General features: G+C 38.7%; 2 protein-coding genes across 2 annotated transcripts; both read right to left on the bottom strand.

Annotated features, from left to right (window-relative positions):
* Window positions 1-987: 987 nt before the first annotated feature.
* On the bottom strand, window positions 988-1,704 carry LOC139943444 (carbohydrate sulfotransferase 8-like). The gene has a single exon (XM_071940255.1). The coding sequence runs from the start codon at window positions 1,624-1,626 to the stop codon at window positions 988-990; it is 639 nt and encodes a 212-aa protein (XP_071796356.1). The 5' UTR covers window positions 1,627-1,704.
* Window positions 1,705-12,024: 10,320 nt separating this feature from the next.
* Window positions 12,025-21,629, bottom strand: LOC139943115 (carbohydrate sulfotransferase 9-like). Its single transcript, XM_071939932.1, has 5 exons — window positions 21,496-21,629; window positions 16,606-16,749; window positions 15,916-15,986; window positions 14,611-14,793; window positions 12,025-12,696 (listed from the first exon to the last, which is right to left on the bottom strand). The coding sequence occupies exons 2-5, from the start codon at window positions 16,721-16,723 to the stop codon at window positions 12,025-12,027; spliced, it is 1,044 nt and encodes a 347-aa protein (XP_071796033.1). The 5' UTR covers window positions 16,724-16,749; window positions 21,496-21,629.
* Window positions 21,630-25,933: the final 4,304 nt, after the last annotated feature.

Below are 25,933 nucleotides of genomic sequence, written 5' to 3'. Positions count from 1 at the left end.
CACTCGTTTGCTCTTTTGGGTAGTTCTGAGCACTTTAGCCTGTTTGAATTTTACTTCATGTGATAGAGGTTCCCTTGCTGACAACTTTGGTGTATTTCATCATCAGTTTCATGTCAACACTTTTCAGATTTATCCATGTGTTATACTATCTTCCAATTTACCCGTTACCAAGTAAGGTTTATGCTAATAATTATTTGGAGTAATTACCAATAGTGTCCACTGCCTTTAAGGGGGCAGTCTTGACTTAAGGGGGCAGTCTTGACTTAACTGACTCATGTAGTTATCAAATTTGTCTGAACTGTTATACGGAAGACTGTTTTTTCTCGACGGGAACGACGCTTTCTTTTGTATACCCAACTTTGTCTGAATGTATTCAGATGATGGCTTCTATGATGGCGACCAGTCAACAAGCTTCACGTTGTGCTCTCACTCTTTTGCTCTTTTGGGTAGTTCTGAGCACTCTAGCCTGTTTGAATTTTACTTCATGTGATAGAGGTTCCCTTGCTGACAACTTTGGTGTATTTCATCATCAGTTTCATGTCAACACTTTTTTAGATTTATCCATGTGTTATACTATCTTCCAATTTACCCGTTACCAAGTAAGGTTTATGGGGGCAGTCTTGACTTAAGGGGGCAGTCTTGACTTAACTGACTCATGTAGTTATCAAATTTGTCTGAACTGTTATACGGAAGACTGTTTTTTCTCGACGGGAACGACACTTTCTTTTGTATACCCAACTTTGTCTGAATGTATTCAGATGATGGCTTCTATGATGGCGACCAGTCAACAAGCTTCACGTTGTGCTCTCACTCTTTTGCTCTTTTGGGTAGTTCTGAGCACTCTAGCCTGTTTGAATTTTACTTCATGTGATAGAGGTTCCCTTGCTGACAACTTTGGTGTATTTCATCATCAGTTTCATGTCAACACTTTTTTAGATTTATCCATGTGTTATACTATCTTCCAATTTACCCGTTACCAAGTAAGGTTTATGGGGGCAGTCTTGACTTAAGGGGGCAGTCTTGACTTAACTGACTCATGTAGTTATCAAATTTGTCTGAACTGTTATACGGAAGACTGGTTTTTCTCGACGGGAACGACACTTTCTTTTGTATACCCAACTTTGTCTGAATGTATTCAGAATCATCTGAAATGGTGTCCAATTTGCCAATGTAGTCGTAGTTTATTTTGCACGGAGAACATAGTTGAAAGTACTCCATCCAGTGCACGTCAAACTCTTCCGGGCGAGATTTAGTGAGGTACGAAACCCACTCAACCCACGTAATATTCTCGCCAGTCTTCAGCTGCACGGGCGTTGCATTTTTCCTGAACTTCTTCATGATAGACCTGGCAAGTTTTTGGTAGGGCGGATAACCTCTGTAAACGTTCATGTTTGCGAACTTGTTTCCGTACGCTGATAGAGCACGTTCAAATGGATGCCGTGTGACGGTGAACTTGGTGTAGGTTTCCAGACGGTATTTTTGCTCCGTTTGGTTGTAAGAGCTGAGTCTCCTTTTCTCGTAGTAATCGTGGGCCATTGGTCCTGTGATATCGTCCGTTCTATTCCGATATCCATCCATCACCATTAATACTGTCTTCCAGTTGGTGCATCCAGCCTTTTGTAGCATAAAAATAACGACACAAACGAATACAGTTTACTTCGATGAATACATCATTGGTAATGTTGTTAATACGCCTCTCTTAATATTTATGCATGACGTCATAATTCTAACCCAAAATGAGGCTATGGGCGCACGAGACTTAACTGACTCATGTAGTTATCAAATTTGTCTGAACTGTTATACGGAAGACTGGTTTTTCTCGACGGGAACGACACTTTCTTTTGTATACCCAACTTTGTCTGAATGTATTCAGATGATGGCTTCTATGATGGCGACCAGTCAACAAGCTTCACGTTGTGCTCTCACTCGTTTGCTCTTTTGGGTAGTTCTGAGCACTCTAGCCTGTTTGAATTTTACTTCATGTGATAGAGGTTCCCTTGCTGACAACTTTGGTGTATTTCATCATCAGTTTCATGTCAACACTTTTCAGATTTATCCATGTGTTATACTATCTTCCAATTTACCCGTTACCAAGTAAGGTTTATGCTAATAATTATTTGGAGTAATTACCAATAGTGTCCACTGCCTTTAAGGGGGCAGTCTTGACTTAAGGGGGCAGTCTTGACTTAACTGACTCATGTAGTTATCAAATTTGTCTGAACTGTTATACGGAAGACTGTTTTTTCTCGACGGGAACGACGCTTTCTTTTGTATACCCAACTTTGTCTGAATGTATTCAGATGATGGCTTCTATGATGGCGACCAGTCAACAAGCTTCACGTTGTGCTCTCACTCTTTTGCTCTTTTGGGTAGTTCTGAGCACTCTAGCCTGTTTGAATTTTACTTCATGTGATAGAGGTTCCCTTGCTGACAACTTTGGTGTATTTCATCATCAGTTTCATGTCAACACTTTTTTAGATTTATCCATGTGTTATACTATCTTCCAATTTACCCGTTACCAAGTAAGGTTTATGGGGGCAGTCTTGACTTAAGGGGGCAGTCTTGACTTAACTGACTCATGTAGTTATCAAATTTGTCTGAACTGTTATACGGAAGACTGTTTTTTCTCGACGGGAACGACACTTTCTTTTGTATACCCAACTTTGTCTGAATGTATTCAGATGATGGCTTCTATGATGGCGACCAGTCAACAAGCTTCACGTTGTGCTCTCACTCTTTTGCTCTTTTGGGTAGTTCTGAGCACTCTAGCCTGTTTGAATTTTACTTCATGTGATAGAGGTTCCCTTGCTGACAACTTTGGTGTATTTCATCATCAGTTTCATGTCAACACTTTTTTAGATTTATCCATGTGTTATACTATCTTCCAATTTACCCGTTACCAAGTAAGGTTTATGGGGGCAGTCTTGACTTAAGGGGGCAGTCTTGACTTAACTGACTCATGTAGTTATCAAATTTGTCTGAACTGTTATACGGAAGACTGTTTTTTCTCGACGGGAACGACACTTTCTTTTGTATACCCAACTTTGTCTGAATGTATTCAGATGATGGCTTCTATGATGGCGACCAGTCAACAAGCTTCACGTTGTGCTCTCACTCTTTTGCTCTTTTGGGTAGTTCTGAGCACTCTAGCCTGTTTGAATTTTACTTCATGTGATAGAGGTTCCCTTGCTGACAACTTTGGTGTATTTCATCATCAGTTTCATGTCAACACTTTTTAAGATTTATCCATGTGTTATACTATCTTCCAATTTACCCGTTACCAAGTAAGGTTTATGGGGGCAGTCTTGACTTAAGGGGGCAGTCTTGACTTAACTGACTCATGTAGTTATCAAATTTGTCTGAACTGTTATACGGAAGACTGTTTTTTCTCGACGGGAACGACACTTTCTTTTGTATACCCAACTTTGTCTGAATGTATTCAGATGATGGCTTCTATGATGGCGACCAGTCAACAAGCTTCACGTTGTGCTCTCACTCTTTTGCTCTTTTGGGTAGTTCTGAGCACTCTAGCCTGTTTGAATTTTACTTCATGTGATAGAGGTTCCCTTGCTGACAACTTTGGTGTATTTCATCATCAGTTTCATGTCAACACTTTTCAGATTTATCCATGTGTTATACTATCTTCCAATTTACCCGTTACCAAGTAAGGTTTATGCTAATAATTATTTGGAGTAATTACCAATAGTGTCCACTGCCTTTAAGGGGGCAGTCTTGACTTAAGGGGGCAGTCTTGACTTAACTGACTCATGTAGTTATCAAATTTGTCTGAACTGTTATACGGAAGACGGTTTTTTCTCGACGGGAACGACACTTTCTTTTGTATACCCAACTTTGTCTGAATGTATTCAGATGATGGCTTCTATGATGGCGACCAGTCAACAAGCTTCACGTTGTGCTCTCACTCGTTTGCTCTTTTGGGTAGTTCTGAGCACTCTAACCTGTTTGAATTTTACTTCATTTGATAGAGGTTCCCTTGCTGACAACTTTGGTGTATTTCATCATCAGTTTCATGTCAACACTTTTCAGATTTCCAGTGTTTTCCAGAAAGTTTTTGATCAATCTGGTCAATAAAATGAAATCCAACTCCCCAAGCTGCTCTTCATGCCTGAGAAACTGCATTGTCATGCAGGAGCATGGAGTCTTGCTAGGCCACCTTCTTTGTCATCATCCTGCTATGTTGTACCAAGCTCCACTCATCAATGGGTGAAGTACAACATTAAGCTCTCCAGTACACTCTATTATGCAAACTCCACTGCACGCTTCAACATTATTCTTTCTGGTGACATCGAGCTTAATCCAGGACCTGAAGCACCATCTGATGAGTCATCTACAAACACCTTCACCCGGAGCCCTCCAAATACAACATGCCAGATGGATGTACATACAAAATAAAAGAAGTTTGAAAAATAAGCTTGACTCTTTCCACACTTCCTTGGTTGCTCATTTGCAACCTGGTGGCTTTTACAACTTCTTTGCTTTAACTGAAACTTGGCTCACTACTGATGTGATGGATTCCGAGTTAAATATCCCCAACTACACCATCTTTCGTAATGACAGAGTAAACAGACGCGGAGGAGGACGTGTACTTCTAGGCTGTCACAATAACTTTGTATGCCGTAGAAGGCAAGATTTCGAGCGTAATGATCTGGAGCTGTTATTGGTTGAGGTACGTCTGTCTAGCCGCAACAAGATGCTTCTTGGTGTTTTTTATAGGCCACCGAACAGTAGAGTTGGGCCACTAGAGGCACTGGCTGACACCTTTATTATTGTTTCCAGCCACTACAATAACATTTGTATTGCTGGAGATTTCAATCTCCCTACTTTACAGTGGAACCCTAGAAGTAAGCTGGCAGTCTCAAGTGGATCGACGATTGATGATGTTTTTGTTGATGCTGTCATGTCTGCTCACAATTTGCAACAAGTAAACTTTTGCTCCACGAGAGGAGATAACATTCTCGACCTTGCCCTTACTTCTAGTAACCTCCTATAGCTTCGTCTACAACTGGTGATGACTTTTTTCAATCTGATCACAAGTCAATAAGATTGAGCTTTCTTTTCAATGATACTTCAATGCCTGTTTTACAGCCTATCAGTCGGCCCATTTTTAACTTCCGTAAAGCAGATTTAAAAGACCTCAACAGAACACTTGAGTGCATTCCCTGGAATCTGCTCGAAGCCACTGACAATATTGATGATGCTACATCTCTCTTCAATGATCTTGTTGAAGCTGCCATCATCGATGTTGTCCATGTTGTCCGTCCACGACGTCCCTCACCTCCTTGGTTTGATGGACAAGTTCATTTTGCCCTAAGAGCCAAAGAACGAGCATTTCGCCGCAAGAAGTCCAATTCAACTCCGGAGAACATAGCATCTTTTCAGCAATCAAGAACTGATTTGGTAAAGATTAAGTATGCATCATATCTTCAATCAATCACTGATGACATTGGTAAAAATCCAAAACGTTTTTGGAGTTTTATTAAGGCTCGATCCCGCCGGCATGCCTTGCCTTCAACTCTTCGTCATGAAACCTCAGGTCTAGAAGCTACTGATTCGTCTAGCAAAACGGCTCTTTTTATGGACTTTTTTTCAGTCTGTCTATCTTCCACCACCTGATGAATCTAATGCAACGGAGACTATGCCTACTCTTCAGTCTGCTAACTTGAATGCCATGCCTGCTATCCAAATAACTGAATCTGATGTTCTAAAAAAGTTAAACAATATTGACTGTTCTAGAGCTAGTGGATCAGATAATGTATCAGGTTTTGTTTTTAATTCCTGTGCTGGTGCCCTGTGTGGTCCTTTATCGTATATTTTCACAAGAGCATCCAAGGAGGGATGCTTTCCTTCAAGTTGGAAAACTGCTAACCTTGTTCCTATCCATAAGGCTGGTAAAAAGTCAAGTGTCTCTAACTATAGGCCAATTTCATTAATCCCTCAGGTAGCCAAGGTTTATGAAAAAATACTATGTGAGCAGATTTTTTCCCATGTTCGACCTGCGATTTCTGAGCAACAGCACGGTTTTGTCTCTGGAAGGGGTTGTTCCACAAACCTTACTGCACTTTTACTAGAGGCATACCGTGCTGTTGATCAGAGAGAGCAGTTAGATGTTATATATACTGATTTTTCCAAGGCATTTGATCGAGTCAACCATGATTTTCCTTTGTACAAACTGAACTCCTACAATATTCATCCAAATGTATTAATTTTGTTATACAAAGTTATCTAACTGGCAGAAAACATAGAGTAGTTGTGGATGGTTTTTCTTCCGAATGGAAAACAGTGCCCTCTGGAATTCCACAGGGTTCAATTCTAGGACCTCTCTTATTTACATTATTTGTTAACGATCTTCTTGAATGTTTAAGTAATAAATGTTTACTTTATGCTGATGGTCTAAAGGTTTTTCGTCAGATTGGTTGCACAGCCGATACTATTTCTTTGCAGGCTGACTTAGATAGAATTCTTGACTGGTCTAAAACATGGCGTCTATTTCTTAACGTTAACGAATGTAGCATTTTAACCCTGACTCTTAAGAAGAAGCCTGTCAAATTTGATTATACCTTAGGTGATAATATTCTTACTCGTGTTGATGTCCAGAAAGATCTTGGTATTTTTATTGACAGCAGACTCACTTTCATTCCGCATGTTAATACTATTATCAAAAAAGCCAATCGCACGAGTGGTTTAGTATGGCGTAACTTTCGCTCCTTAAAGAATGAGCATGTTCTACGTACCTTTTTTTGTTCTCTCATCAGACCTAATCTTGATTTTTGTACCATTGTATTTAACTCTATTTCAGCCCATCAAGCACATAGACTAGAGGGAGTTCAGTTTCGTTTTCTCAAATTTATTCATAGGACACTAAATAATGGCACTATTTATAACTTGGATTATCTTGACCTATGTAAAATGTACAGACTTCCACCACTTAGACAGAGAAGAATATTGAATGACTGTCTATTTCTCTACAAATTTTTCCACAATCATTTTAGCAACACTGAGTTCAACCCCTTCGGCTTACATGTTCCTAACCGTAATACTAGACAGTCTATTAAACACATCTTATATGTGCCAAGGAATCAGGTGGATGTGACAAAGCGTGGCTTTTTGTCAAGGATTTCCTCGACATATAATAGTATCCATGGTTCTTGTGATGTGTTCGGAGTCCCTTCTCTTAATTCTTTTCGTGGTCAGGTTTTGCGTGCCATATCCTCTTCCAGTAACTAATGTATACATGTATTTACAGTGTTTTGTTTTATTTTATTTGATATTGTTCACATCGATTTGTTTATATTATATATATATATATATTTTTTTTTTCTTCTTTTTTTCCCTTGTCTTTTTATCGTTTATTCTGTTTATAATTTAATTTAAATATATTTTCACAGTCGTTCATGGTGGTCTGTTTTCTGTTCCCTATTTTATTTTACTTAATCTTCAATGTATGCTTTAATTTTCTTTCCTAAGATGATTATATTTTAATTGTTAACTTTGTACATATCAGATTGTTTTTATATAGGCTATATGAATATTTCTAATTGTTTTGTATCCTTTCCTGTAATTGGCGGCTCGTCCGCTGTTGGTTTGGTCAATAAATATATATATATCATCTGAAATGGTGTCCAATTTGCCAATGTAGTCGTAGTTTATTTTGCACGGAGAACATAGTTGAAAGTACTCCATCCAGTGCACGTCAAACTCTTCCGGGCGAGATTTAGTGAGGTACGAAACCCACTCAACCCACGTAATATTCTCGCCAGTCTTCAGCTGCACGGGCGTTGCATTTTTCCTGAACTTCTTCGTGATAGACCTGGCAAGTTTTTGGTAGGGCGGATACCCTCTGTAAACGTCAATGTTTGCGAACTTGTTTCCGTACGCTGATAGAGCACGTTCAAATGGATGCCGTGTGACGGTGAACTTGGTGTAGGTTTCCAGACGGTATTTTTGCTCCGTTTGGTTGTAAGAGCTGAGTCTCCTTTTCTCGTAGTAATCGTGGGCCATTGGTCCTGTGATATCGTCCGTTCTATTCCGATATCCATCCCTCACCATTAATACTGCCTTCCAGTTGGTGCATCCAGCCTTGTGTAGCATAAAAATAACGACACAAACGAATACAGTTTACTTCGATGAATACATCATTGATAATGTTGTTAATACGCCTCTCTTAATATTTATGCATGACGTCATAATTCTTACCCAAACTGAGGCTATGGGCGCACGTCCCCCATCACTTGCAGTGGCTGCGCCCATCGCCTCGTTTTAGGTTAGCATTGTGACGTACCCATGCATACATAGTAAAAGAGGTGTATCTAATATGAGATATTCGCACTACCATTTTTGTTCGTAAAAAATAAGTAAACATTACGCTCTTGTGTACCATGGATAATAGAATATGATATTTTAATTTTATCTTCAAGTACGCGCTAATCCTCCAATCAGATTGGCAAAATGGAGTGGTGATAAAACCTATATTGCACGGCTAATTTCACTACCATGCGTATTGTGTTCTATGTCACGCACCAAGTTTGCTTGAAGCATAGATATAGAATAGAATAACTTTAATTCTATATCTATGGCTTGAAGATAAATACGTTATCACACGCGCGCTCGTGGAAATACGGAAAATATAGCGCGTTGGATATGGGACGCTGGGGCCGTATTCACGAAACTACTTAAGTCACAAAATAATAAGCACCCCACTTAAATTCCCAACTTTTAACTGAATGATGATGTCAATTTCTGCTGGTTTTGGAATAACTGTTGCACACCTTTTTGCATCTTATATTCCAGATCAGTCTGAGCAGTTTAGCTACGACAATAGCCTGAACTGGTTCTAAATTATAACCAATAATTCTATTAGAGTCATTCAAGTAAACGTGTTTGTTACCAGTATATTTTCTGAGCAGTCTTTCCACAAAGGTCCAAGCCTCCCAAGTGTGGGTACAATAAATAAAGATATGTTCGTGAGTTTCATTGTTAACGTTACAAAGCGGACATGTTGGTTCTTTAACGACACCTATTTTCAGCAAAACGTCTTTAGTTGGTAGAATTCTATGTCTAAGTTTGTACATAAACTGTTTGTCATCCGGATCCATTAACCCATTTTTCCAATTACTCATCCAAACTGAAGCCCAAGGTAAATCTTGTCCTAGGTGAAAAATGTGTTTCCATTTAACTTGCACCTTGGGAGAAACAATTTTACACATTATGCAGTTCATATAATTAGACTTCACATTAGTTTCACAAATAGGAACAGTTTTGCTTTGATGATCACAAATGGCAAGCCAGTTACTTGTATGCACTGCCGGTCCTTCTCTTTTCTCATTGATTAACGTATAATCTATGTGTTTTTCAATTCTCTTCAAAATTCTACCATCATTAATATGTTTGATTTGACATGCTCTGGCAATATCATGAAAGGAGAACAGTTCTCCGTGTCTGACAACATCACCCACATTAAAACAACCCACAGATTTTAGAAGAGGGCTCTTTAAAAGTGATTCATCCCTAGTAACCTTGACATTGTTCCACAGTGGAACTTCCATGGCTTCCCAAATGCTGGTAAAATTGCATAAAAGCTTCCCTCCTGCGTACTTAAAAGTAACGATAAGTTCATGGTAAAACGGGGTGATTTGAAGATTCTTACGAATGTTAGCAAATATGTACCATTCTAAATGATCGTCTGCTCCGGCACATTTCAACCAGTAATAAAAATACACTTTCCATTTACCTTCAGAGGATGGGTACCGAACTAACCATTGAAGCTTAAGACTCATTAATTTACTCTCAATATCCAAAAGGCCCATTCCCCCCAATTCTGGGGGACCTATGATGGTATTTCTCTTGATTTTCTCCATTTTCTCACTCAAAAAAAATGTCCAAATAAGATCATTCATCTTTTTGATCCAGTAGTTGGGACATTCAAGCACGCTTCCCAAATAGTTAATCCCTGCTCCTATCAAATTGTTCACAATAACTACTTTACCATTTAAATTGAGGTGACGTTTGGAGCATTTGTCAAGGGTAGAGCTAATTTTGTTAATTCTGGGACCCCACTTCAGGCGTAATGTCAGTCCCAAATATGATACCGAGAATTTTAAGTTTCTTAACAAACTTGAAACTACCAGGGCTATCTTTTCTACTTCTCCATAACAGTTCCCTAACCAAAGACCTTTAGATTTATCAACATTAAGTTTAGAACCACTACCTTTACAATACACGTTGAGAATGTGTTGAATTACATCGAATACCTTATTGTCACTAACAAATATATTAGTGTCGTCAGCATGTTGGATTAAACGAACACTGCATTCCCCATTAGGGGTAACAATACCTTAAAGTTTACAACTACTTCTGACTAGGGAGGCTAACCCCTCCGCACAAATGGAGTACAACAAAGGAGATAATGGGCACCCTTGTCGTATCCCTCGTTCAACCTTAACGGGAGTGCCAATAAAATTGTTCAGGAGGATGGGTACCGAACTAACCATTGAAGCTTAAGACTCATTAATAAGGATTACTGTAAAGGACTTTAATCCACTTAATCAGTATCGGTGGGATACCCATTCTGTCCATAACATAATATAAACCCAGCTAATACGATCAAAAGCTTTTTCTTGATCTATACTTAGAAGACAAGCGTGTAAATTATTCCAGTTAGCAAAATCAATAACATCTCGTAAAAGCATAATATTCTCTTGAATATTTCTAGAGGTTATCCCACAAGTTTGCTCTTCGCCGATAATAATGGGCATGATTAGTTTCAATCTGTTGTGATCACTTTAGCCAGGATTTTATAATCCACGTTGAGCAGACTAATGGGACGCCAGTTTTTCAATTCGTATCTATCGCCCACATTTTTATAAAAGAGTCTAATCAAAGCGGAATTCATAGAGTTACACATTGTACCTTTGTTAAGACAATCATTATAAACATCAATCAAATCTGTGCTAATAACATCCCAATAGGTTTGATAGAATTCTACAGTCAGACCATCCTGCCCTGGGGACTTATTTTTGTTCATCTGAAAAATAGCTCTCCTAACTTCGTCGGCTGTAATTTCACAATCAAGGTTAGACTGAATCTCTTCAGTAATTTGTTTGGTTTCTATATTTGAAATAATGTCTTCTAGGCGGAAAGGAGATATTTCCTCTGCCTTATATAAATTACTATAGAACACATTGGCACAGTTCAACATAGTGTCTGACTGGTTGGCATAACTACCATCGTTGGTGAGTAATTTGTCGATTTTCCCATTATTTACTTGCTGCTTTTCCAGGTTGAGGAAATATTTAGAAGCTTTTTCGCCTTCATCTTTTACAGTGTTGCGGATTCTAATTTGGGCTTTTTCCCACTCATTAGTCTCATAGATTTTAAGCTCAGTTTCAATTTCATTAATAGCATCAGTGTCACAGTTTAAGCCCATACTCAATAAATACGCATGGCGTTTCTGTAAGTGAACGAAGTGACGTTTTTTATCAGAGGCTTTTTCTTTTCCAAAGTCCCGAATAATTTCCTTTGTTCTAAATTTGCCACTTTCCCACCAGTCAGACACCTTGTCATAATTATACTTTTGTGTTCTCCAATAACTCCAAAAGGTAACAACCCTGAAGTTGCAATCGTCGTCTTTCAGCAGACTATTATTGCAAATCCATCTGCCTTGGCCGTGAGGGGTGTCAATATCACACAATTTAAGACCTGTAACTTGATGATCAGACAGACCACTGGGAATAACAGAGACCTCATAAACATTATTCAATAGATTTGACGAAATAAACAGATAATCAATCTACTGGCTTGATTGCATCCTTTATGATAATGAGTGTAACCTTCTTTATCTGGATGAATGGTAACAGCCATTCATAAATACCTAAGACAGTATGTCTATTCTGATTGGTCGAGAGGGCATCGCGAGGTGTTGTTTGAACGGAATTGACAATTGAATTGACAATTGGAATTGAATTGAATTGACAATTGTTTGAATTGACAATTGGACCCACGCTGTTTTTAAGACAAATTTGGTTTTGAGTACCCAAACAGCTCAAAGTCTAACCTGTACACCTCCCAAAGATTTCGAAGTTGTTCTTGACTTAACTGACTCATGTAGTTATCAAATTTGTCTGAACTGTTATACGGAAGACTGGTTTTTCTCGACGGGAACGACACTTTCTTTTGTATACCCAACTTTGTCTGAATGTATTCAGAATCATCTGAAATGGTGTCCAATTTGCCAATGTAGTCGTAGTTTATTTTGCACGGAGAACATAGTTGAAAGTACTCCATCCAGTGCACGTCAAACTCTTCCGGGCGAGATTTAGTGAGGTACGAAACCCACTCAACCCACGTAATATTCTCGCCAGTCTTCAGCTGCACGGGCGTTGCATTTTTCCTGAACTTCTTCATGATAGACCTGGCAAGTTTTTGGTAGGGCGGATAACCTCTGTAAACGTTCATGTTTGCGAACTTGTTTCCGTACGCTGATAGAGCACGTTCAAATGGATGCCGTGTGACGGTGAACTTGGTGTAGGTTTCCAGACGGTATTTTTGCTCCGTTTGGTTGTAAGAGCTGAGTCTCCTTTTCTCGTAGTAATCGTGGGCCATTGGTCCTGTGATATCGTCCGTTCTACTCCGATATCCATCCATCACCGCTAATACTGTCTTCCAGTTGGTGCATCCAGCCTTTTGTAGCATAAAAATAACGACACAAACGAATACAGTTTACTTCGATGAATACATCATTGGTAATGTTGTTAATACGCCTCTCTTAATATTTATGCATGACGTCATAATTCTAACCCAAAATGAGGCTATGGGCGCACGTCCCCCATCACTTGCAGTGGCTGCGCCCATCGCCTCGTTTTGGGTTAGCATTGTGACGTACCCATGCATACATAGTAAAAGAGGCGTATCTATATGAGATATTCGCACTAACATTTTTGTTCGTAAAAATAAGGAAACATTACGCTGTTGTGTACCATAGATATAGAATATGATATTTTAATTTTATCTTCAAGTACGCGCTAATCCTCCAATCAGATTGGCAGAATGGAGTAATGGAGTGGTGATAAAAACCTTTATATAACACCCACGCAGTTCCTTGCCATTTGATTGGAGGATTGTCCGTCACGTGATAGCAAATAAAAGTACCATTGCACGCTGAGTCACTCACCGTGCTTTTTCGTTCCATCCGAAAAGTACCACTGCACACTGGCACGCTGCCAGCGTGCAATAGTACTTTTCGGATGGAACGAAAAAGCTGAGTAAAAACATCATTGCGTGCGCGTGTCTTTGGTAACGCAGCAGTGTTACTGCAAGGCATATTAGTAAAATTACTAGCATTCGGCTTCTACAATTAAAATTGTAGCCTACACTATGTTTGTTTTGAAAGTTTTATCTTTCAATCAAAATGACAAAGATCTACTTGGATGTTATATAAAACAAATAATGAATGTTTTTCATTCGTGCAATGGTGCGAATATGTTCATTCGTTGAAAGCTTGAATGTTCCATTCAACTCGGCTCCGCCTCGTTGAATAGAACTTTCCATCTTTCAACTCATGAACATATTCGCACCATTGCACTCATAAACATTCATTATGTGTATAATATTGCACGGCTAATATCACTACCATGCGTATTGTGTTCTATGTCACGCACCAAGTTGGATATGGGACGCAGAAGCGCTATATTTTTCCGTATTCCACTCGCGCTTGTGTGATAACTTATAGCTATATCTATGTTTTATACACGGCTAATGGCTGCGTGACGCAGACGCGTTTGCGCGTCTGCTTAGTGTACAACTCTGTGGCGTTTGCCACCAATAGGGTATGTACGCATGCGTGAATGTAATTAGCGTATTTCGTGGGAAGGGTCTATTTTAATGACATTATTACTATAGAACTTTTTAAGTTTAAAAACAGTTCATATTTCATGTTTAATAACATCTTCACTGGATGGATCAGTTGATATTGACGATGTCATCTAACCAGTTAAAAACACAAATTCATAAGCTTTGTGAGAGATTAAGTTTTATATTCCTACAATTTTGATCGGTAATTATTCTACTTTGATCGCTAATCCAATCCCGTCCAATCCAATGAAGATGGTTCGGATTTTATATCTGGATTAAAAAAACGTGTGTTTTGGGTTTTTTTTTTTGCAAGAAACTAATGAGATGGAATTATTTTGGGGTGTCGTGGCAGAGTGGATAAGAGCACCGAACTCAAGCTGTGATGCTTCTGTTCAGCAGAGTGTGGGTTCGAATCCTGGTTGTAACACTTGTGTCCCTGAGCAAGACACTTCACTAAAATTGCTTCTCTCCACCCAGTGGTTCTTGTGCATGGTTTTGCCGAGTAGCGCATATAATTGTCCCACAGGCTGTATACTCCCAAGGGAGTTGAGATGGTTGATAAATGATTCAAGGCCCAGTGACAAGGGGTAATAACGGAAGCGCTTTGAGATGCCCTCGGGTGTGAAAAGAGCTGTATAAAAGCTGGTTATTATTACTGCAATCACAGATTTTGTATAATAACAAACTGTTTTGTTGTAGCCCAAAGCCCCAAACAAAATAAAAAACGTTTCCCTTTAATCGCACCTTTGGTATGAAGCAGTAAAGAAGCCTATGCTTGTCGACCACAAGTATCTGTCTCTTTGTTGTGTGGCTGATATCGCCCACGTTTAGGTGTGGGTGTTTAGCACATGACTCCTGGATGTACTTGTGGCGTTGGAGCTGCACTTCAGATTGTTCTTTCAAGAAGGCATCCATTGTGGAGTGCGGCTATCAAAAGAGAGAATCCAAACAAGATTTGGCTATGTTGGTTCGGAAGCACATTATGTTATGCCATGTATAAACAACAAGACGGCTGAACAGTTTTCAAGATTTACTGAGCTTCAATTTAGCAAACATAAATACTTTATCTTTAGTTTCTCAAGAGGTTAATACAGGATACACTGTAATTTGGAACAAACATATAAGTTTGTTTGTATGTTTGTTTGCTTGTTTGCTTGTTTGCTTGCTTGCTTGCTTGCTTGCTTGCTTGCTTGCTTGCTTGCTTGCTTGCTTGCTTGCTTGCTTGCTTGCTTGCTTGCTTGCTTGCTTGCTTGCTTGCTTGCTTGCTTGCTTGCTTGCTTGCTTGCTTGCTTGCTTGCTTGCTTGCTTGCTTGCTTGCTTGCTTGCTTGCTTGCTTGCTTGCTTGCTTGCTTGCTTGCTTGCTTGCTTGCTTGCTTGCTTGCTTGCTTGCTTGCTTGCTTGCTTGCTTGCTTGCTTGCTTGCTTGCTTGCTTGCTTGCTTGCTTGCTTGCTTGCTTGCTTGCTTGCTTGCTTGCTTGCTTGCTTGCTTGCTTGCTTGCTTGCTTGCTTGCTTGCTTGCTTGCTTGCTTGCTTGCTTGTTTGTTTGTTTGTTTGTTTGTTTGTTTGTTTGTTTGTTTGTTTGTTTGTTTGTTTGTTTGTTTGTTTGTTTGTTTGTTTGTTTGTTTGTTTGTTTGTTTGTTTGTTTGTTTGTTTGTTTGTTTGTTTGTTTGTTTGTTTGTTTGTTTGTTTGTTTGTTTGTTTGTTGTTTTTTTTCTGTTTTTGGTTTGAATTTGTTTTTGTTTTTGTTTATTTGTTTGTTTGTTTGTTTGTTTGTTTGTTTGTTTGTTTGTTTGTTTGTTTGTTTGTTTGTTTGTTTGTTTGTTTGTTTGTTTGTTTGTTTGTTTGTTTGTTTGTTTGTTTGTTTGTTTGGTTCTTTGTTTGTTTGTTTGTTTGTTTGTTTGTTTGTTTGTTTGGTTGTTTGTTTGGTTCTTTGGTTCTTTGGTTCTTTGGTTGTCTGTTTTTTGTCTGTTTTTATGTGTTTTTGTTTGTTGGGGTGTTTGCTTGTTTGATTGTATGCAATGCGAACGTGGCAATGATACACTGAACTTACCAACTGTGGGTGTTGTTTCTGTTTGTTCACTTTATAGGGCTGGGACTGCGGCTCACTCTTCAGTCTCAAAGCTACTCCGAACGAAAATAATAGGTAAAATAATTTCACATGCGTAGATTTTTTTTTCAGGTAATTACTGTTTTGTCAACGCAAGTAAAACTTCCCTACAATGTGACCAACACTAACAGCTTCTTGCATTGCTGTCCAAATTGCCTAACGAAAAATAAGTACAAAAGCATATACAGTTGAACTTTAATTTATTAATTAAAGCCAGTGAATACTATTGGCAATGACTCAAAATTAGCATAAAAACCTTACTTGGTAACTAGTAATGGGGAGAGGTTGATAGTATAAAACATACATTTTTGAGAAACGGTTCCCTCTGAAGTGACCTAGTTTTCGAGAAAGACGTGATTTTCCACGAACTTGATTTCGAGACCTCAATTTTAGAATAATGTCCTTAAAGGCTCCACTTTCATCACTCTTGTTGTGACGAGATAGCAAAACAAATACATGATTAAACAGGTGGAATGGGAGACTTTTGGGACGCTTGGTGGCAGCAGACTTATCAGGTAAAATCCATTGTTCTCGGTCATAATATGTGCTCGCTCAGAACTACGTAAACAATGGAAATTTACCTGGTAAGTCTGCTGCCACCTAGCGTCCTGAAGTCTCCCATTGCAAACATACCGCGTGGCTTTGATAGTAGCTGATACTGGAAGAGTAAGAAGACAATCCATATCATGAAACACAGCATGATAAATACCCAGTAGACCTGGCATGTTTGACTTTTTATTCCTTTAACCATCTTGAAATGTTCCTTGTTTTTGGCCACTGAACACAAAATAAAACAAACAAAAAGTTTTGTTATGCGGTAATCGTATTACTGTGTACATTTTCGCTTGAATAAATTCTCTGGGGTCCCTCTGAAGTAACGTGGTTTTCGAGAAAGATGTAATTTTCCGCGAATTTGATTTCGAGACCTCAGATTTAGAATTTGAGGTCTTGAAATCAAGCCGTATGAAAGCACACAACCTTGTGTGGCTTGTTATTTTATGCTTATTTTGGGATACATCAAGTGAGAAGACTGGTCTTTGACAACTACAAAACGTGTACCTTCCCTTTAAAGCCACCTGGAAGTGGTATTTTTTCAAAATAAAGCTTTTGTCACTAATATATGTGTAAATGTACTGACCAAGTCGTGAGTTTGTACGTTTCCCCCCCAAAAAATTAGTTTTTTTCCGGCAATGCCGACCAGGTGTATTGCTGCTGAATGCAGAAAAACACTTTTTGAAATGTACCAACTCACGACTTGGACGTACATGTACTTTGCACGTGTGTTTACTATACGCATTGCAGGCAAAGTCTGCCTCGATTGACGTCACAAAAGGGGTAGGCGGAGTCAGCCCCCAAACAACTTTATATATTTTTTAAACATATAAATCGTGACAAACAATTACTAAAAAAAATGTTTTATTGTTCGTAAGCATATAATCTTATGTTTGAAAGAAAAAAGAAAAAAATATATATTTCCAGGTGACTTTATAAGTCTACTTTTTTTTCAAACACTCAAGAGATTGTACACTTATTGGTCTATTCGTCGTCGACTGTAAACTAACATTCATAATTACCTCAGACAGTTTCGCTATTCCTATTGGTAGAAAGCGCGTCACGTGGGTGTGTATAAACCTTTGTTTATGACCAGTAAAAAGTGTTGAAACATGGGCGTGACACGCGAGCTTGCACATGTTCTTATAAGACATATTGTTCATTCCTATTGGTCGAGAGCAACGGCTGAAACAGTTGCGCCACATCACGCGATACGCGCGACGCGCACAGCACTCCCTTATAAGGAGTTGTTTACCCGAGGGCGGCGGAGGGCTTTACCATTTCATAGCTGGAGGGGTGTTGTGTTGAAAGAAATCATTGAACAATAATTATCATTTTTGTGCATTTATTTTACTTTTGGACCAAAAAGTGTTGATGTTTTTGACCGAAAAGGTATATATAAATGGGAATCAAAGTATGTCGAATCCGTTTTCAACTAGTGGTTTAAACCCGCCGAGGCCTGGTTCTTCATAATTTACCTCGACTTAGTCTTGGTAAAATTATCAAGAACCAGGCCTCGTTGGGATTCAACCACTAGTTGAAACCTCTTCACCACACATTGAATCCCTTATTATCTTTGTCACTAAAGCAAAATAAAAATGGCCGGCGATCTGGTACTTTTTTCTTCTTCACATTATTTGCACTTAATGCCACAACGGCTGTTATAACAATCAACGTTGGTTGTATCGATCGGTGCAGTTAAATGTAGGCCTACATTACCAATTATTTTGTCAACTATAACAAAGTTGATCGGCCGTTGATTGGGAACATAAGCGCCAAATTTCTTTGTTTCAAATCCTACATGCAAAGTTTCAAATGCTACTTGCCAAATTCTTTGTTTACGGTAAGCAGAGCCGTGAAATCCTTATTGTTATATAAGAATTCCATTTCAATTTGGAAATAGTTTGTATTGTCATGTTAGTAATCGAGTTTCGCCCAAAATGATTTCGACATCCAGAGCAGAGATGATATCACAGCGAGGCGACATCCTACTTTTAGGATGTCAACCTACTCTCTTATTAAAGGATTTGGGTACTTTTTCAAAATGTCCATATATTTACATTAAACTTACCGGATTTGAAGATAATGATAGTGGAAAGCTTCTCTTCAAATATTACTTACTGAGGTGCTGTAGTTTTTGAGAAATGAGTAAAACAATGTCATTAAAATACGTTTGTAATAAATGCTTGAAATAATTTTCGTCTCATGAGACGAAAACTATTTTCATGACATTGTTTTACTCATTACCCAAAAACTACAGCACCTCAGCACGTAATATTTTCAGGGAAGCTTTCTACTATCATTATCTTCAAACTGTGTAAGTTTAGTGTAAATCTGTGGACATCGTATTTTTTGTCCTACAAAAGTTACATAGACCCTTTAATGTAAAAGAGTGAAACAGCACTCTTTGAAGAGCCATATGAGGGACAACTCTTTTTCGAGTGGTCTTTCACTCTTTTAGATTGAATTTTGCATCTTTTTGAGTGATTTTTCACGCTGTCCTGGAGTGAAACCCCTCTAAAAGAGTGAAATAACCACAACTCCTTTTGAAGAGCCATGGGGGACAGCTCGAAATGTAAAGAATTGTGTTTTTCACTCTTTTACATTAAAAAGAGTACCGATAAAAATTAACAGAGGAAGGCGACAAAATTACTTTGATGATGTTGACATCCAAACATAATTGTCTCGGTTTTTCGATTTATTTGCGTTTCGGATGTCGTCATCCTGAGATAATTTTGTTAGGATCTCGGCAAGTCGGAGGGCACCTCAAGAGCTCCGTAACATTCTAATTTTAGGATTGTCAAGTTGTCAAATGAAGACTACTTTTATAGTCGGATCGAGTCATCCCGAGGTTATTGTTATAGAAAGACGTCATACTACCTATAAGATGTTGACATCCAGACATAATTATGTCGGTTGTCGACTTATTTGCGCTTAGAATATCGTCATCCGGATCCGGAGCCGAGGTCTGGAGTTCAATCATCTGAAGCACACAACTTGTTCGACAGTGGTGTTTTTTCTTCCATTATTCTCTTGCAACTTCGACGACCAAAGAGTTAAATTTCCACAGGTTTGTTGTCTTAATGCATGTTGAGATACACCAAGTGAGAAGACTGGTCTCTGACAAATACCAAAGTTGTCCAGGGGTGGATTTCACAAAGGTAGTCCTAACTTAGGACTAGTCCTAGGCAATGCTAAGAGATAGGACTGGTCCTAAGTTAGGACCAGTAACTCGTCCTAACTTAGGACTGGTCCTATCTCATAGCATTGCCTAGGACTAGTCCTAAGTTAGGACTACCTTTGTGAAATCGACCCCAGTGCCTTTAAAGTAAGATATTGTTTTTACTCTGCAAGTCCTGCCTCAATTTCCCCAGGTTTGATGTCTTATGCATGTTGAGATACACCAAGTGAGAAGACTGGTGGTCTCTGACAATTACCAAAGTTGTCCAGTGCCTTTAAAGTAAGATATTTTTTTTTACTCTACAAGTCCTGCCTCAATTTCCACAGGTTTGTTGTCTTATGCATGTTGAGATACACCAAGTGAGAAGAGTAGTCTTCGGCAATTACCCAAGGTGTCCAATGCCTTAAAAGTTGGGAACATATCATTGTCAATACGTTTAGTTGGGTGAATTTGTTTATTGATATGCATGAGAATGTTGATTTATATTGCACTTTTTATTTTTAAGCATTTTTAACTAGAGCATTCACATTGTTCTTTCAACCTTGTAACCTAATATCAAATGATAATCCCTTATCCATTATCGATTTTTGAGTTTTATTTGTATGTCCCCAGATGGCTGGTGTTTACTCCGCCCCTACAAAGATCTTTGTACATACTTTGTGATGCAATGATCGTGATTGATCGCAATACATAACGTGTTAATGAATCCAGCTGTTGTTACCGGTGTTTATTTGCTAACTTATTGTTACCATAAACACAGTCTCCATCCGACCTTCAAGGAACGTTACAATTTTTTTTTTACTATAACAAAATAGTTTCTGGCAGTGTAAGCACTTTATGTAATACACCATTTATACAAACTGACAAGCCTGTAGAAGTTTGAGATCGATCGGCCATCTGGGTCACGAGAAAATTGATATTGAAAAACCGATTACACAGTTTGCACGATATTGATGCAAACAAAACAATGAATAAAACGCTCACTGGGCAAAATAAGCTCTAAACGCAAAGTTAAATTATTGATTTCTCATCAAAAATGACACGGCAGAAATATTTCAAGGGATATTTTCTACGTGTAAGTTTTATGTAAACAATTTAGAAAACAAGAAGCATGACCGAGATAACGCTTCCTAGACTGGGTAGCTATGAGGGCTAGTATTTCTGCATTCACATTCGCTCCTGATTTTCGGCGATGACTCCCAAACCCCACCCGAATTTGTGTAGCTTATAGTTTTGTTGCATACATCTACATTTGTATAGGATTTATACATTCGAATGGTTCCAAAACTTAAAGGGCCACGTTGCCTTGGATCGTTCGAGTTGGTCTTTGAAAAGCGCATGTAATCGTTTGTTTTAAAATGCATATTATGATTATAAAGATATTTTAAAAGTAGAATATGATGATCCACACAAGTATCACTCGAAATTGCGTGGTTTTCCTTTTACCTCGTCGACAAACACGGTCGGCCATTTATGGGAGTCACATTTTTTACCCTTATAAATGGCCGACCGTATTAGTTCGCAAGTAAAATAAAAAAAAACACGCAATTTCGAGGCAAATGTGCGTGGATCATTGTATTCTACTTTTTAAACATCTTTTTAACCATATGAATTTTTATAACAAACGGTTACAAACGCTTTTCAAAGACCAACTCGACCGATCCAAGGCAACGTGTTAATTAAATAGTTGGGCTAATACTTATCAACAATGTGCACTTTGCACCCTATGCTGTTTATTTAATATTGTGACCCAAATTCAACCAAAACACAATGAAACATCATTTACTCACCAACCAATCCTCCACACAGGCAAATTATCAATTAAATCGGCTCCAGGAACAGGTCTCTTTACTCGCTTCCTCCACCTTAATGCTGGGTTTACGCTTTACCATTTACCAAACACAAAACAAGGACGCAACAAATAGACCCGACCGCGTCACCCAGCGAATCTTACTACGCAAACACTGATTAATAACCCATCAATAATAATGATACACAAATATATTGATTTATAATTCGCCACTTCCAAAAAAAATAATTCATAAATACCTCAAACAGTTTCGCTATTCGTATTGGTGGAGAGCGCGTTACGTGGGTGTGTATAAACCTTTGTCCATGACCAGGAAAAAGTGTTAAAACATTTGCGTGACACGCGAGCTTGCACTATTCTTTAAAGACAGTTTCTTAATTCATATTGGTCGAGAGCAACGACTGAAACAGTTGTGCCACAACACGCGATACGCGCGACGCGCACAGCATTCCCTTTTAAGGAGTTGTTTACCCGAGGGCCTTGACTGGGCCTTACCATTTCATAGCTGGAGGGGTGTTGCGTTGAAAGAAATCATTGAACAATTATAATTTTTGCATTTATTTTACTCTTTGACCATAAGTGTTGACGGTTTTTTTTTCACCGAAAAGGTATTTATGAATGAGAATCTAAGTGTGTTGAATCTGTTTTCAACTAGTGGTTTAAACCCGCCGAGGCCTGGTCCTTGACTTCGTCTCGGTAAAATTATCAAAAACCAGGCCCCGGTGGGATTAAACCACTAGTTGAAAACCTCTTCACCACACATTGATTCCCTTATTTAAGAGCTCAACAAGAGGCAAGGCAACATGAAAATGAATTTAAACATTTAAAGCAATCGCACAACATCGGTAAACAGTACTGTCCAAAGGCCCACACTTCGTGTATAACAACTTGTATATAAAATAACAAACCTGTGAAAAAAATTAAGCTCAATCGGTCATCAGAGTCGGAAGAAAATAACGGGAAAAACCCACCCTTGTTTCCGCACGTTTCGCCGTGTCATGACATGTGTTTGAAATAAATCCGTTATTCTCGATGTCAATAAACGATAATTGTTTCAATGTTTTCTCAAAAAGTAAAGCATTTCATGGAATAAAATTTCAAGGGAAGTCTTTCACCATTACCTTCTGTAAACTCTGTAAGTTTTTTGTAAAGCTGTGAACTTTTAATTTTATTCTTTCAGAAAGTGTCCATGGCTTTAAAGGGTTTGTGTAACTTTTATAGGACAAAAAACACAATGTCCACAGATTTACACTAAACTTACACAGTTTGAAGATAATGATAGTAGAAAGCTTCCCTGAAAATACTACGTGCTGAGGTGCTGTAGTTTTTGGGAAATGAGTAAAACAATGTCATGAAAATAATTTTCGTCTCATCAGACGAACATTATTTTAATCATTTACAAACGTATTTTCATGACATTGTTTAACTCATTTCTCAAAAGCTACTGCACCTCAGTAAGTAAGATTTGAAGGGAAGCTTTCCATTATCATTATCTTCAAACCCTGTAAGTTTAATGTTAATCTATGGACATTAAAAAAAAACATAAATCGTTTAAAGGCAGTGGACACTATTGGTAATCACTCAAAATATTTATTAGCATGAAACCTTTTAACGAGTAATGGGGAGAGGTTGATAGTAAAACAAAAACAAGTAACGTATTCTTCGAGTAAGAAGTAATTTTCTACGAATTTGTTTTCGAGACCTAAGAATAAGATTTCGAGCATCTAAAAGCACACTACTTGAGCCTTGCAATGTACCTTGCGCATGTTGCTGTTACACATAATTGTTCTTAGGACTCCATGCGGATTGCGGGCGTTATCAGCCTTTTTTTATTGAGCCAAACCCCAACCCAGATGAGTGACAATCCAGAGACGGCTTCATCATCGGTATGTGTACCTTATAAATTGGAAGTACTGTGATTTGACTGAGCGCCTGACAGCAGCCACTCAAATCACAGCTCTGTTTGTTTGCTAATTTTCTTAGTATATTGCTCAATTTGTGTTCTTATTTTTAAACGACTGGATTTGTTACTACACCTGGAATCTACAGGACCTTTTCTGTGTATCCTGGAGTCATCTGAATTGTGAAAATAGTGTTTTTCTGTTGGAATTTGTCACTGTCTCAGTTGAGAATTCTGGTGTATAAAGCTTACACACACTGAGGTGGCTGCATCCTGTGCAGTCATCCACCTAGTCCATGGACATTGTTCGCTCATCTGGGGACAATGGAGGTAAGTATCCTTTTCATTCTCTCTCTGCTTGCTAGACCATTTTACTGTACTGACTCATGGTCAGCTTTGTTCCATACAGGACTCATCCAACGTCGTAAATATCTGAAATGCCCTATTTCTTACTACGACAACTCCCAGCCACTTTTCATTTTGAAATTGTGATTTTTGGTGACATTGCTGTAAATCCCGGCCCTGAAGGTGTCAATAACTCAAACTCAGCAGAAGCTAGTCCAAACTCTGCAATTTCCTACTCACGGAACAAGCTTCTCAGTCTCCGTTATGCCCCATCCACACGTGCTACAACTCTGCTGCCTTCCTGTATAGTATCATTACATAACCTTGGACTTTTTGTAAACCCCAGCACTGTTTACAGACCTACATATCGTGGTAAAAAAGCTGGTCGCCGTATCTGTTCATAAACCCTCTATACCCGAAGTTACACTCCATCTGTTCCAGTACCAGTTACTCCAGCCAAATCTCAACTAAGCCTTTGTGTTTAAACACACAGTCCATCTGTAACAAGTATGACGATTTTGCTGATTTTATTCTGGAAAAAGATCTTGACCTTGTTGCCGTTTCAGAAACATGGCTGAGACCAGATGACAACACTTGACAAGTCGTCAGTGTACCCCTGCTGGCTACTACTTTCATCACATCCCAAGACCTCACAAGACTGGTGGAGGAGTTGCAATACTGTACAGATCTACTTTATCTGTTTCTGTGAAAAGTAATGACGCCCAGTACACAACTTTTGAATATCTTCATACTGAAGTTTCCTTAAACTCTAAATCTGTTCGCCTTGTCATTATACAGACCTGAAAGAGATTCAAACGGCCAACATGTGACTTTCTCAAGTTTTCTAAGGGAGTTTTCACCCCAAAACGCCAGAAAGCTCAGAGCTCCTTCGCCCCTGGACCCCACCAGGGGCCTTAACTCATATATTTTGACGCTTTTATTGAACGTTTACAGTAAAACAGAAAGCATTAGATTCCCGATTAACAACACGAACATTCTTGGCAGAACGCGACGAGATAAATATAAAGTTTGGCCCGGTTGTAAAATGCATCTTTCTACCCTGCCACTTTAATGGTACGATCTAGTAAAATAAAACAGTAAAATTGCTCTATATTTAAAATTACTCATTGAAACGAACCCAAATCTTCAGTGGTGTTAGACAATCATGTTGTACCTTACCAATAATTAAAAAAGATGTATAATCATTGTATTTTGTTATAAAAGACGCCAATTTAGCGATCATGACGTCATTGCAACCTGTTACTGTGCGCGTGCATCCGGAAGTTCCAGGTCAAAATTAATGTCAATTCAGACGCTTAAGGTTATTAGTCAAGCGTTTAGGTTTCCTTTGTTCCGGAAACAATATACAACCAATCAGAACAAGTTTTATACCAGTAGAAAGCTAACGATCTGAATATTCATAAGCCGCTCGTCCCAAGGCAGCCTGACCACAATGAAGCGAGTGGGGGCTTGCGAGGATCGCCGACGTGCAGTTGAAACTCACTATTTTTCTCTTCTCCAACGCAAAATACGTCGACATTGTGCTCGGTTATTATGTTTTTTTTCCGACAAAAGTACAGAAAGGGTACCATATTCCTGTTGTATGTTACACTTTATGAAAGGCACCCCCATACTGGGAAAGAAACACAACTTTTAGAAAACTTCACTTTTTCATGGAAAAAAAAACGCTCATTGTTCTATGCACGTAAGTCAAATTGAGCGGATGCGATATTTTAGGGCCTTTAACGCTTGACAACGACCCTGCACGGTTTTAAACGGACGTTAAATAACGAGTCACTACTCTTGTATTCCCATCCATAAATGCCTTTTTGTTTAAAAGGCGTAATAAAGTAATAAACTCTCGCCCTCAAATGTTTGACTCCCATAAATGGCCGACCGTGTTAGTTCGCGCAGTAAAAGGAAAACCACACAATTCCGAGGCAAACTTGTGTGGATCATTGTATTCTACTTTAAAACATCTTTCCAACCATATGCATTTTATAAAAAATGGTTACAAACGCTTTTTATAGACCAACTCGTCCGATCCAAGCCAACGTGTTCCTTCAACAATAGCACGAGTTAAAGCAGTCAATATTTGTTTTATGACACCCACACTATTTATCATCTTCGTATCACGTAACTTTCGTACGCCCGTTTCAGATACACACATGCA

Source organism: Asterias amurensis, chromosome 10 (genome assembly GCF_032118995.1).
Source record: "Asterias amurensis chromosome 10, ASM3211899v1".
In the NCBI taxonomy this organism is placed as follows: Eukaryota; Metazoa; Echinodermata; class Asteroidea; order Forcipulatida; family Asteriidae; genus Asterias; species Asterias amurensis.
Note: the sequence above shows the minus strand (reverse complement) of the source record. Positions and strands in the feature narration are given on the sequence as shown.

Coding starts and splice junctions, on each gene's coding strand:
- LOC139943115 (XM_071939932.1), bottom strand. CDS start 16,723: ATGGTTAAAGGAATAAAAAGTCAAACATGCCAGGTCTACTGGGTATTT. Junction 15,987..16,605: donor GCTACTATCAAAGCCACGCG/GTATGTTTGCAA, acceptor CGTTCGGAGTAG/CTTTGAGACTGAAGAGTGAG. Junction 14,794..15,915: donor AGAAACAACACCCACAGTTG/GTAAGTTCAGTG, acceptor CTCTTTTGATAG/CCGCACTCCACAATGGATGC.
- LOC139943444 (XM_071940255.1), bottom strand. CDS start 1,626: ATGCTACAAAAGGCTGGATGCACCAACTGGAAGACAGTATTAATGGTG.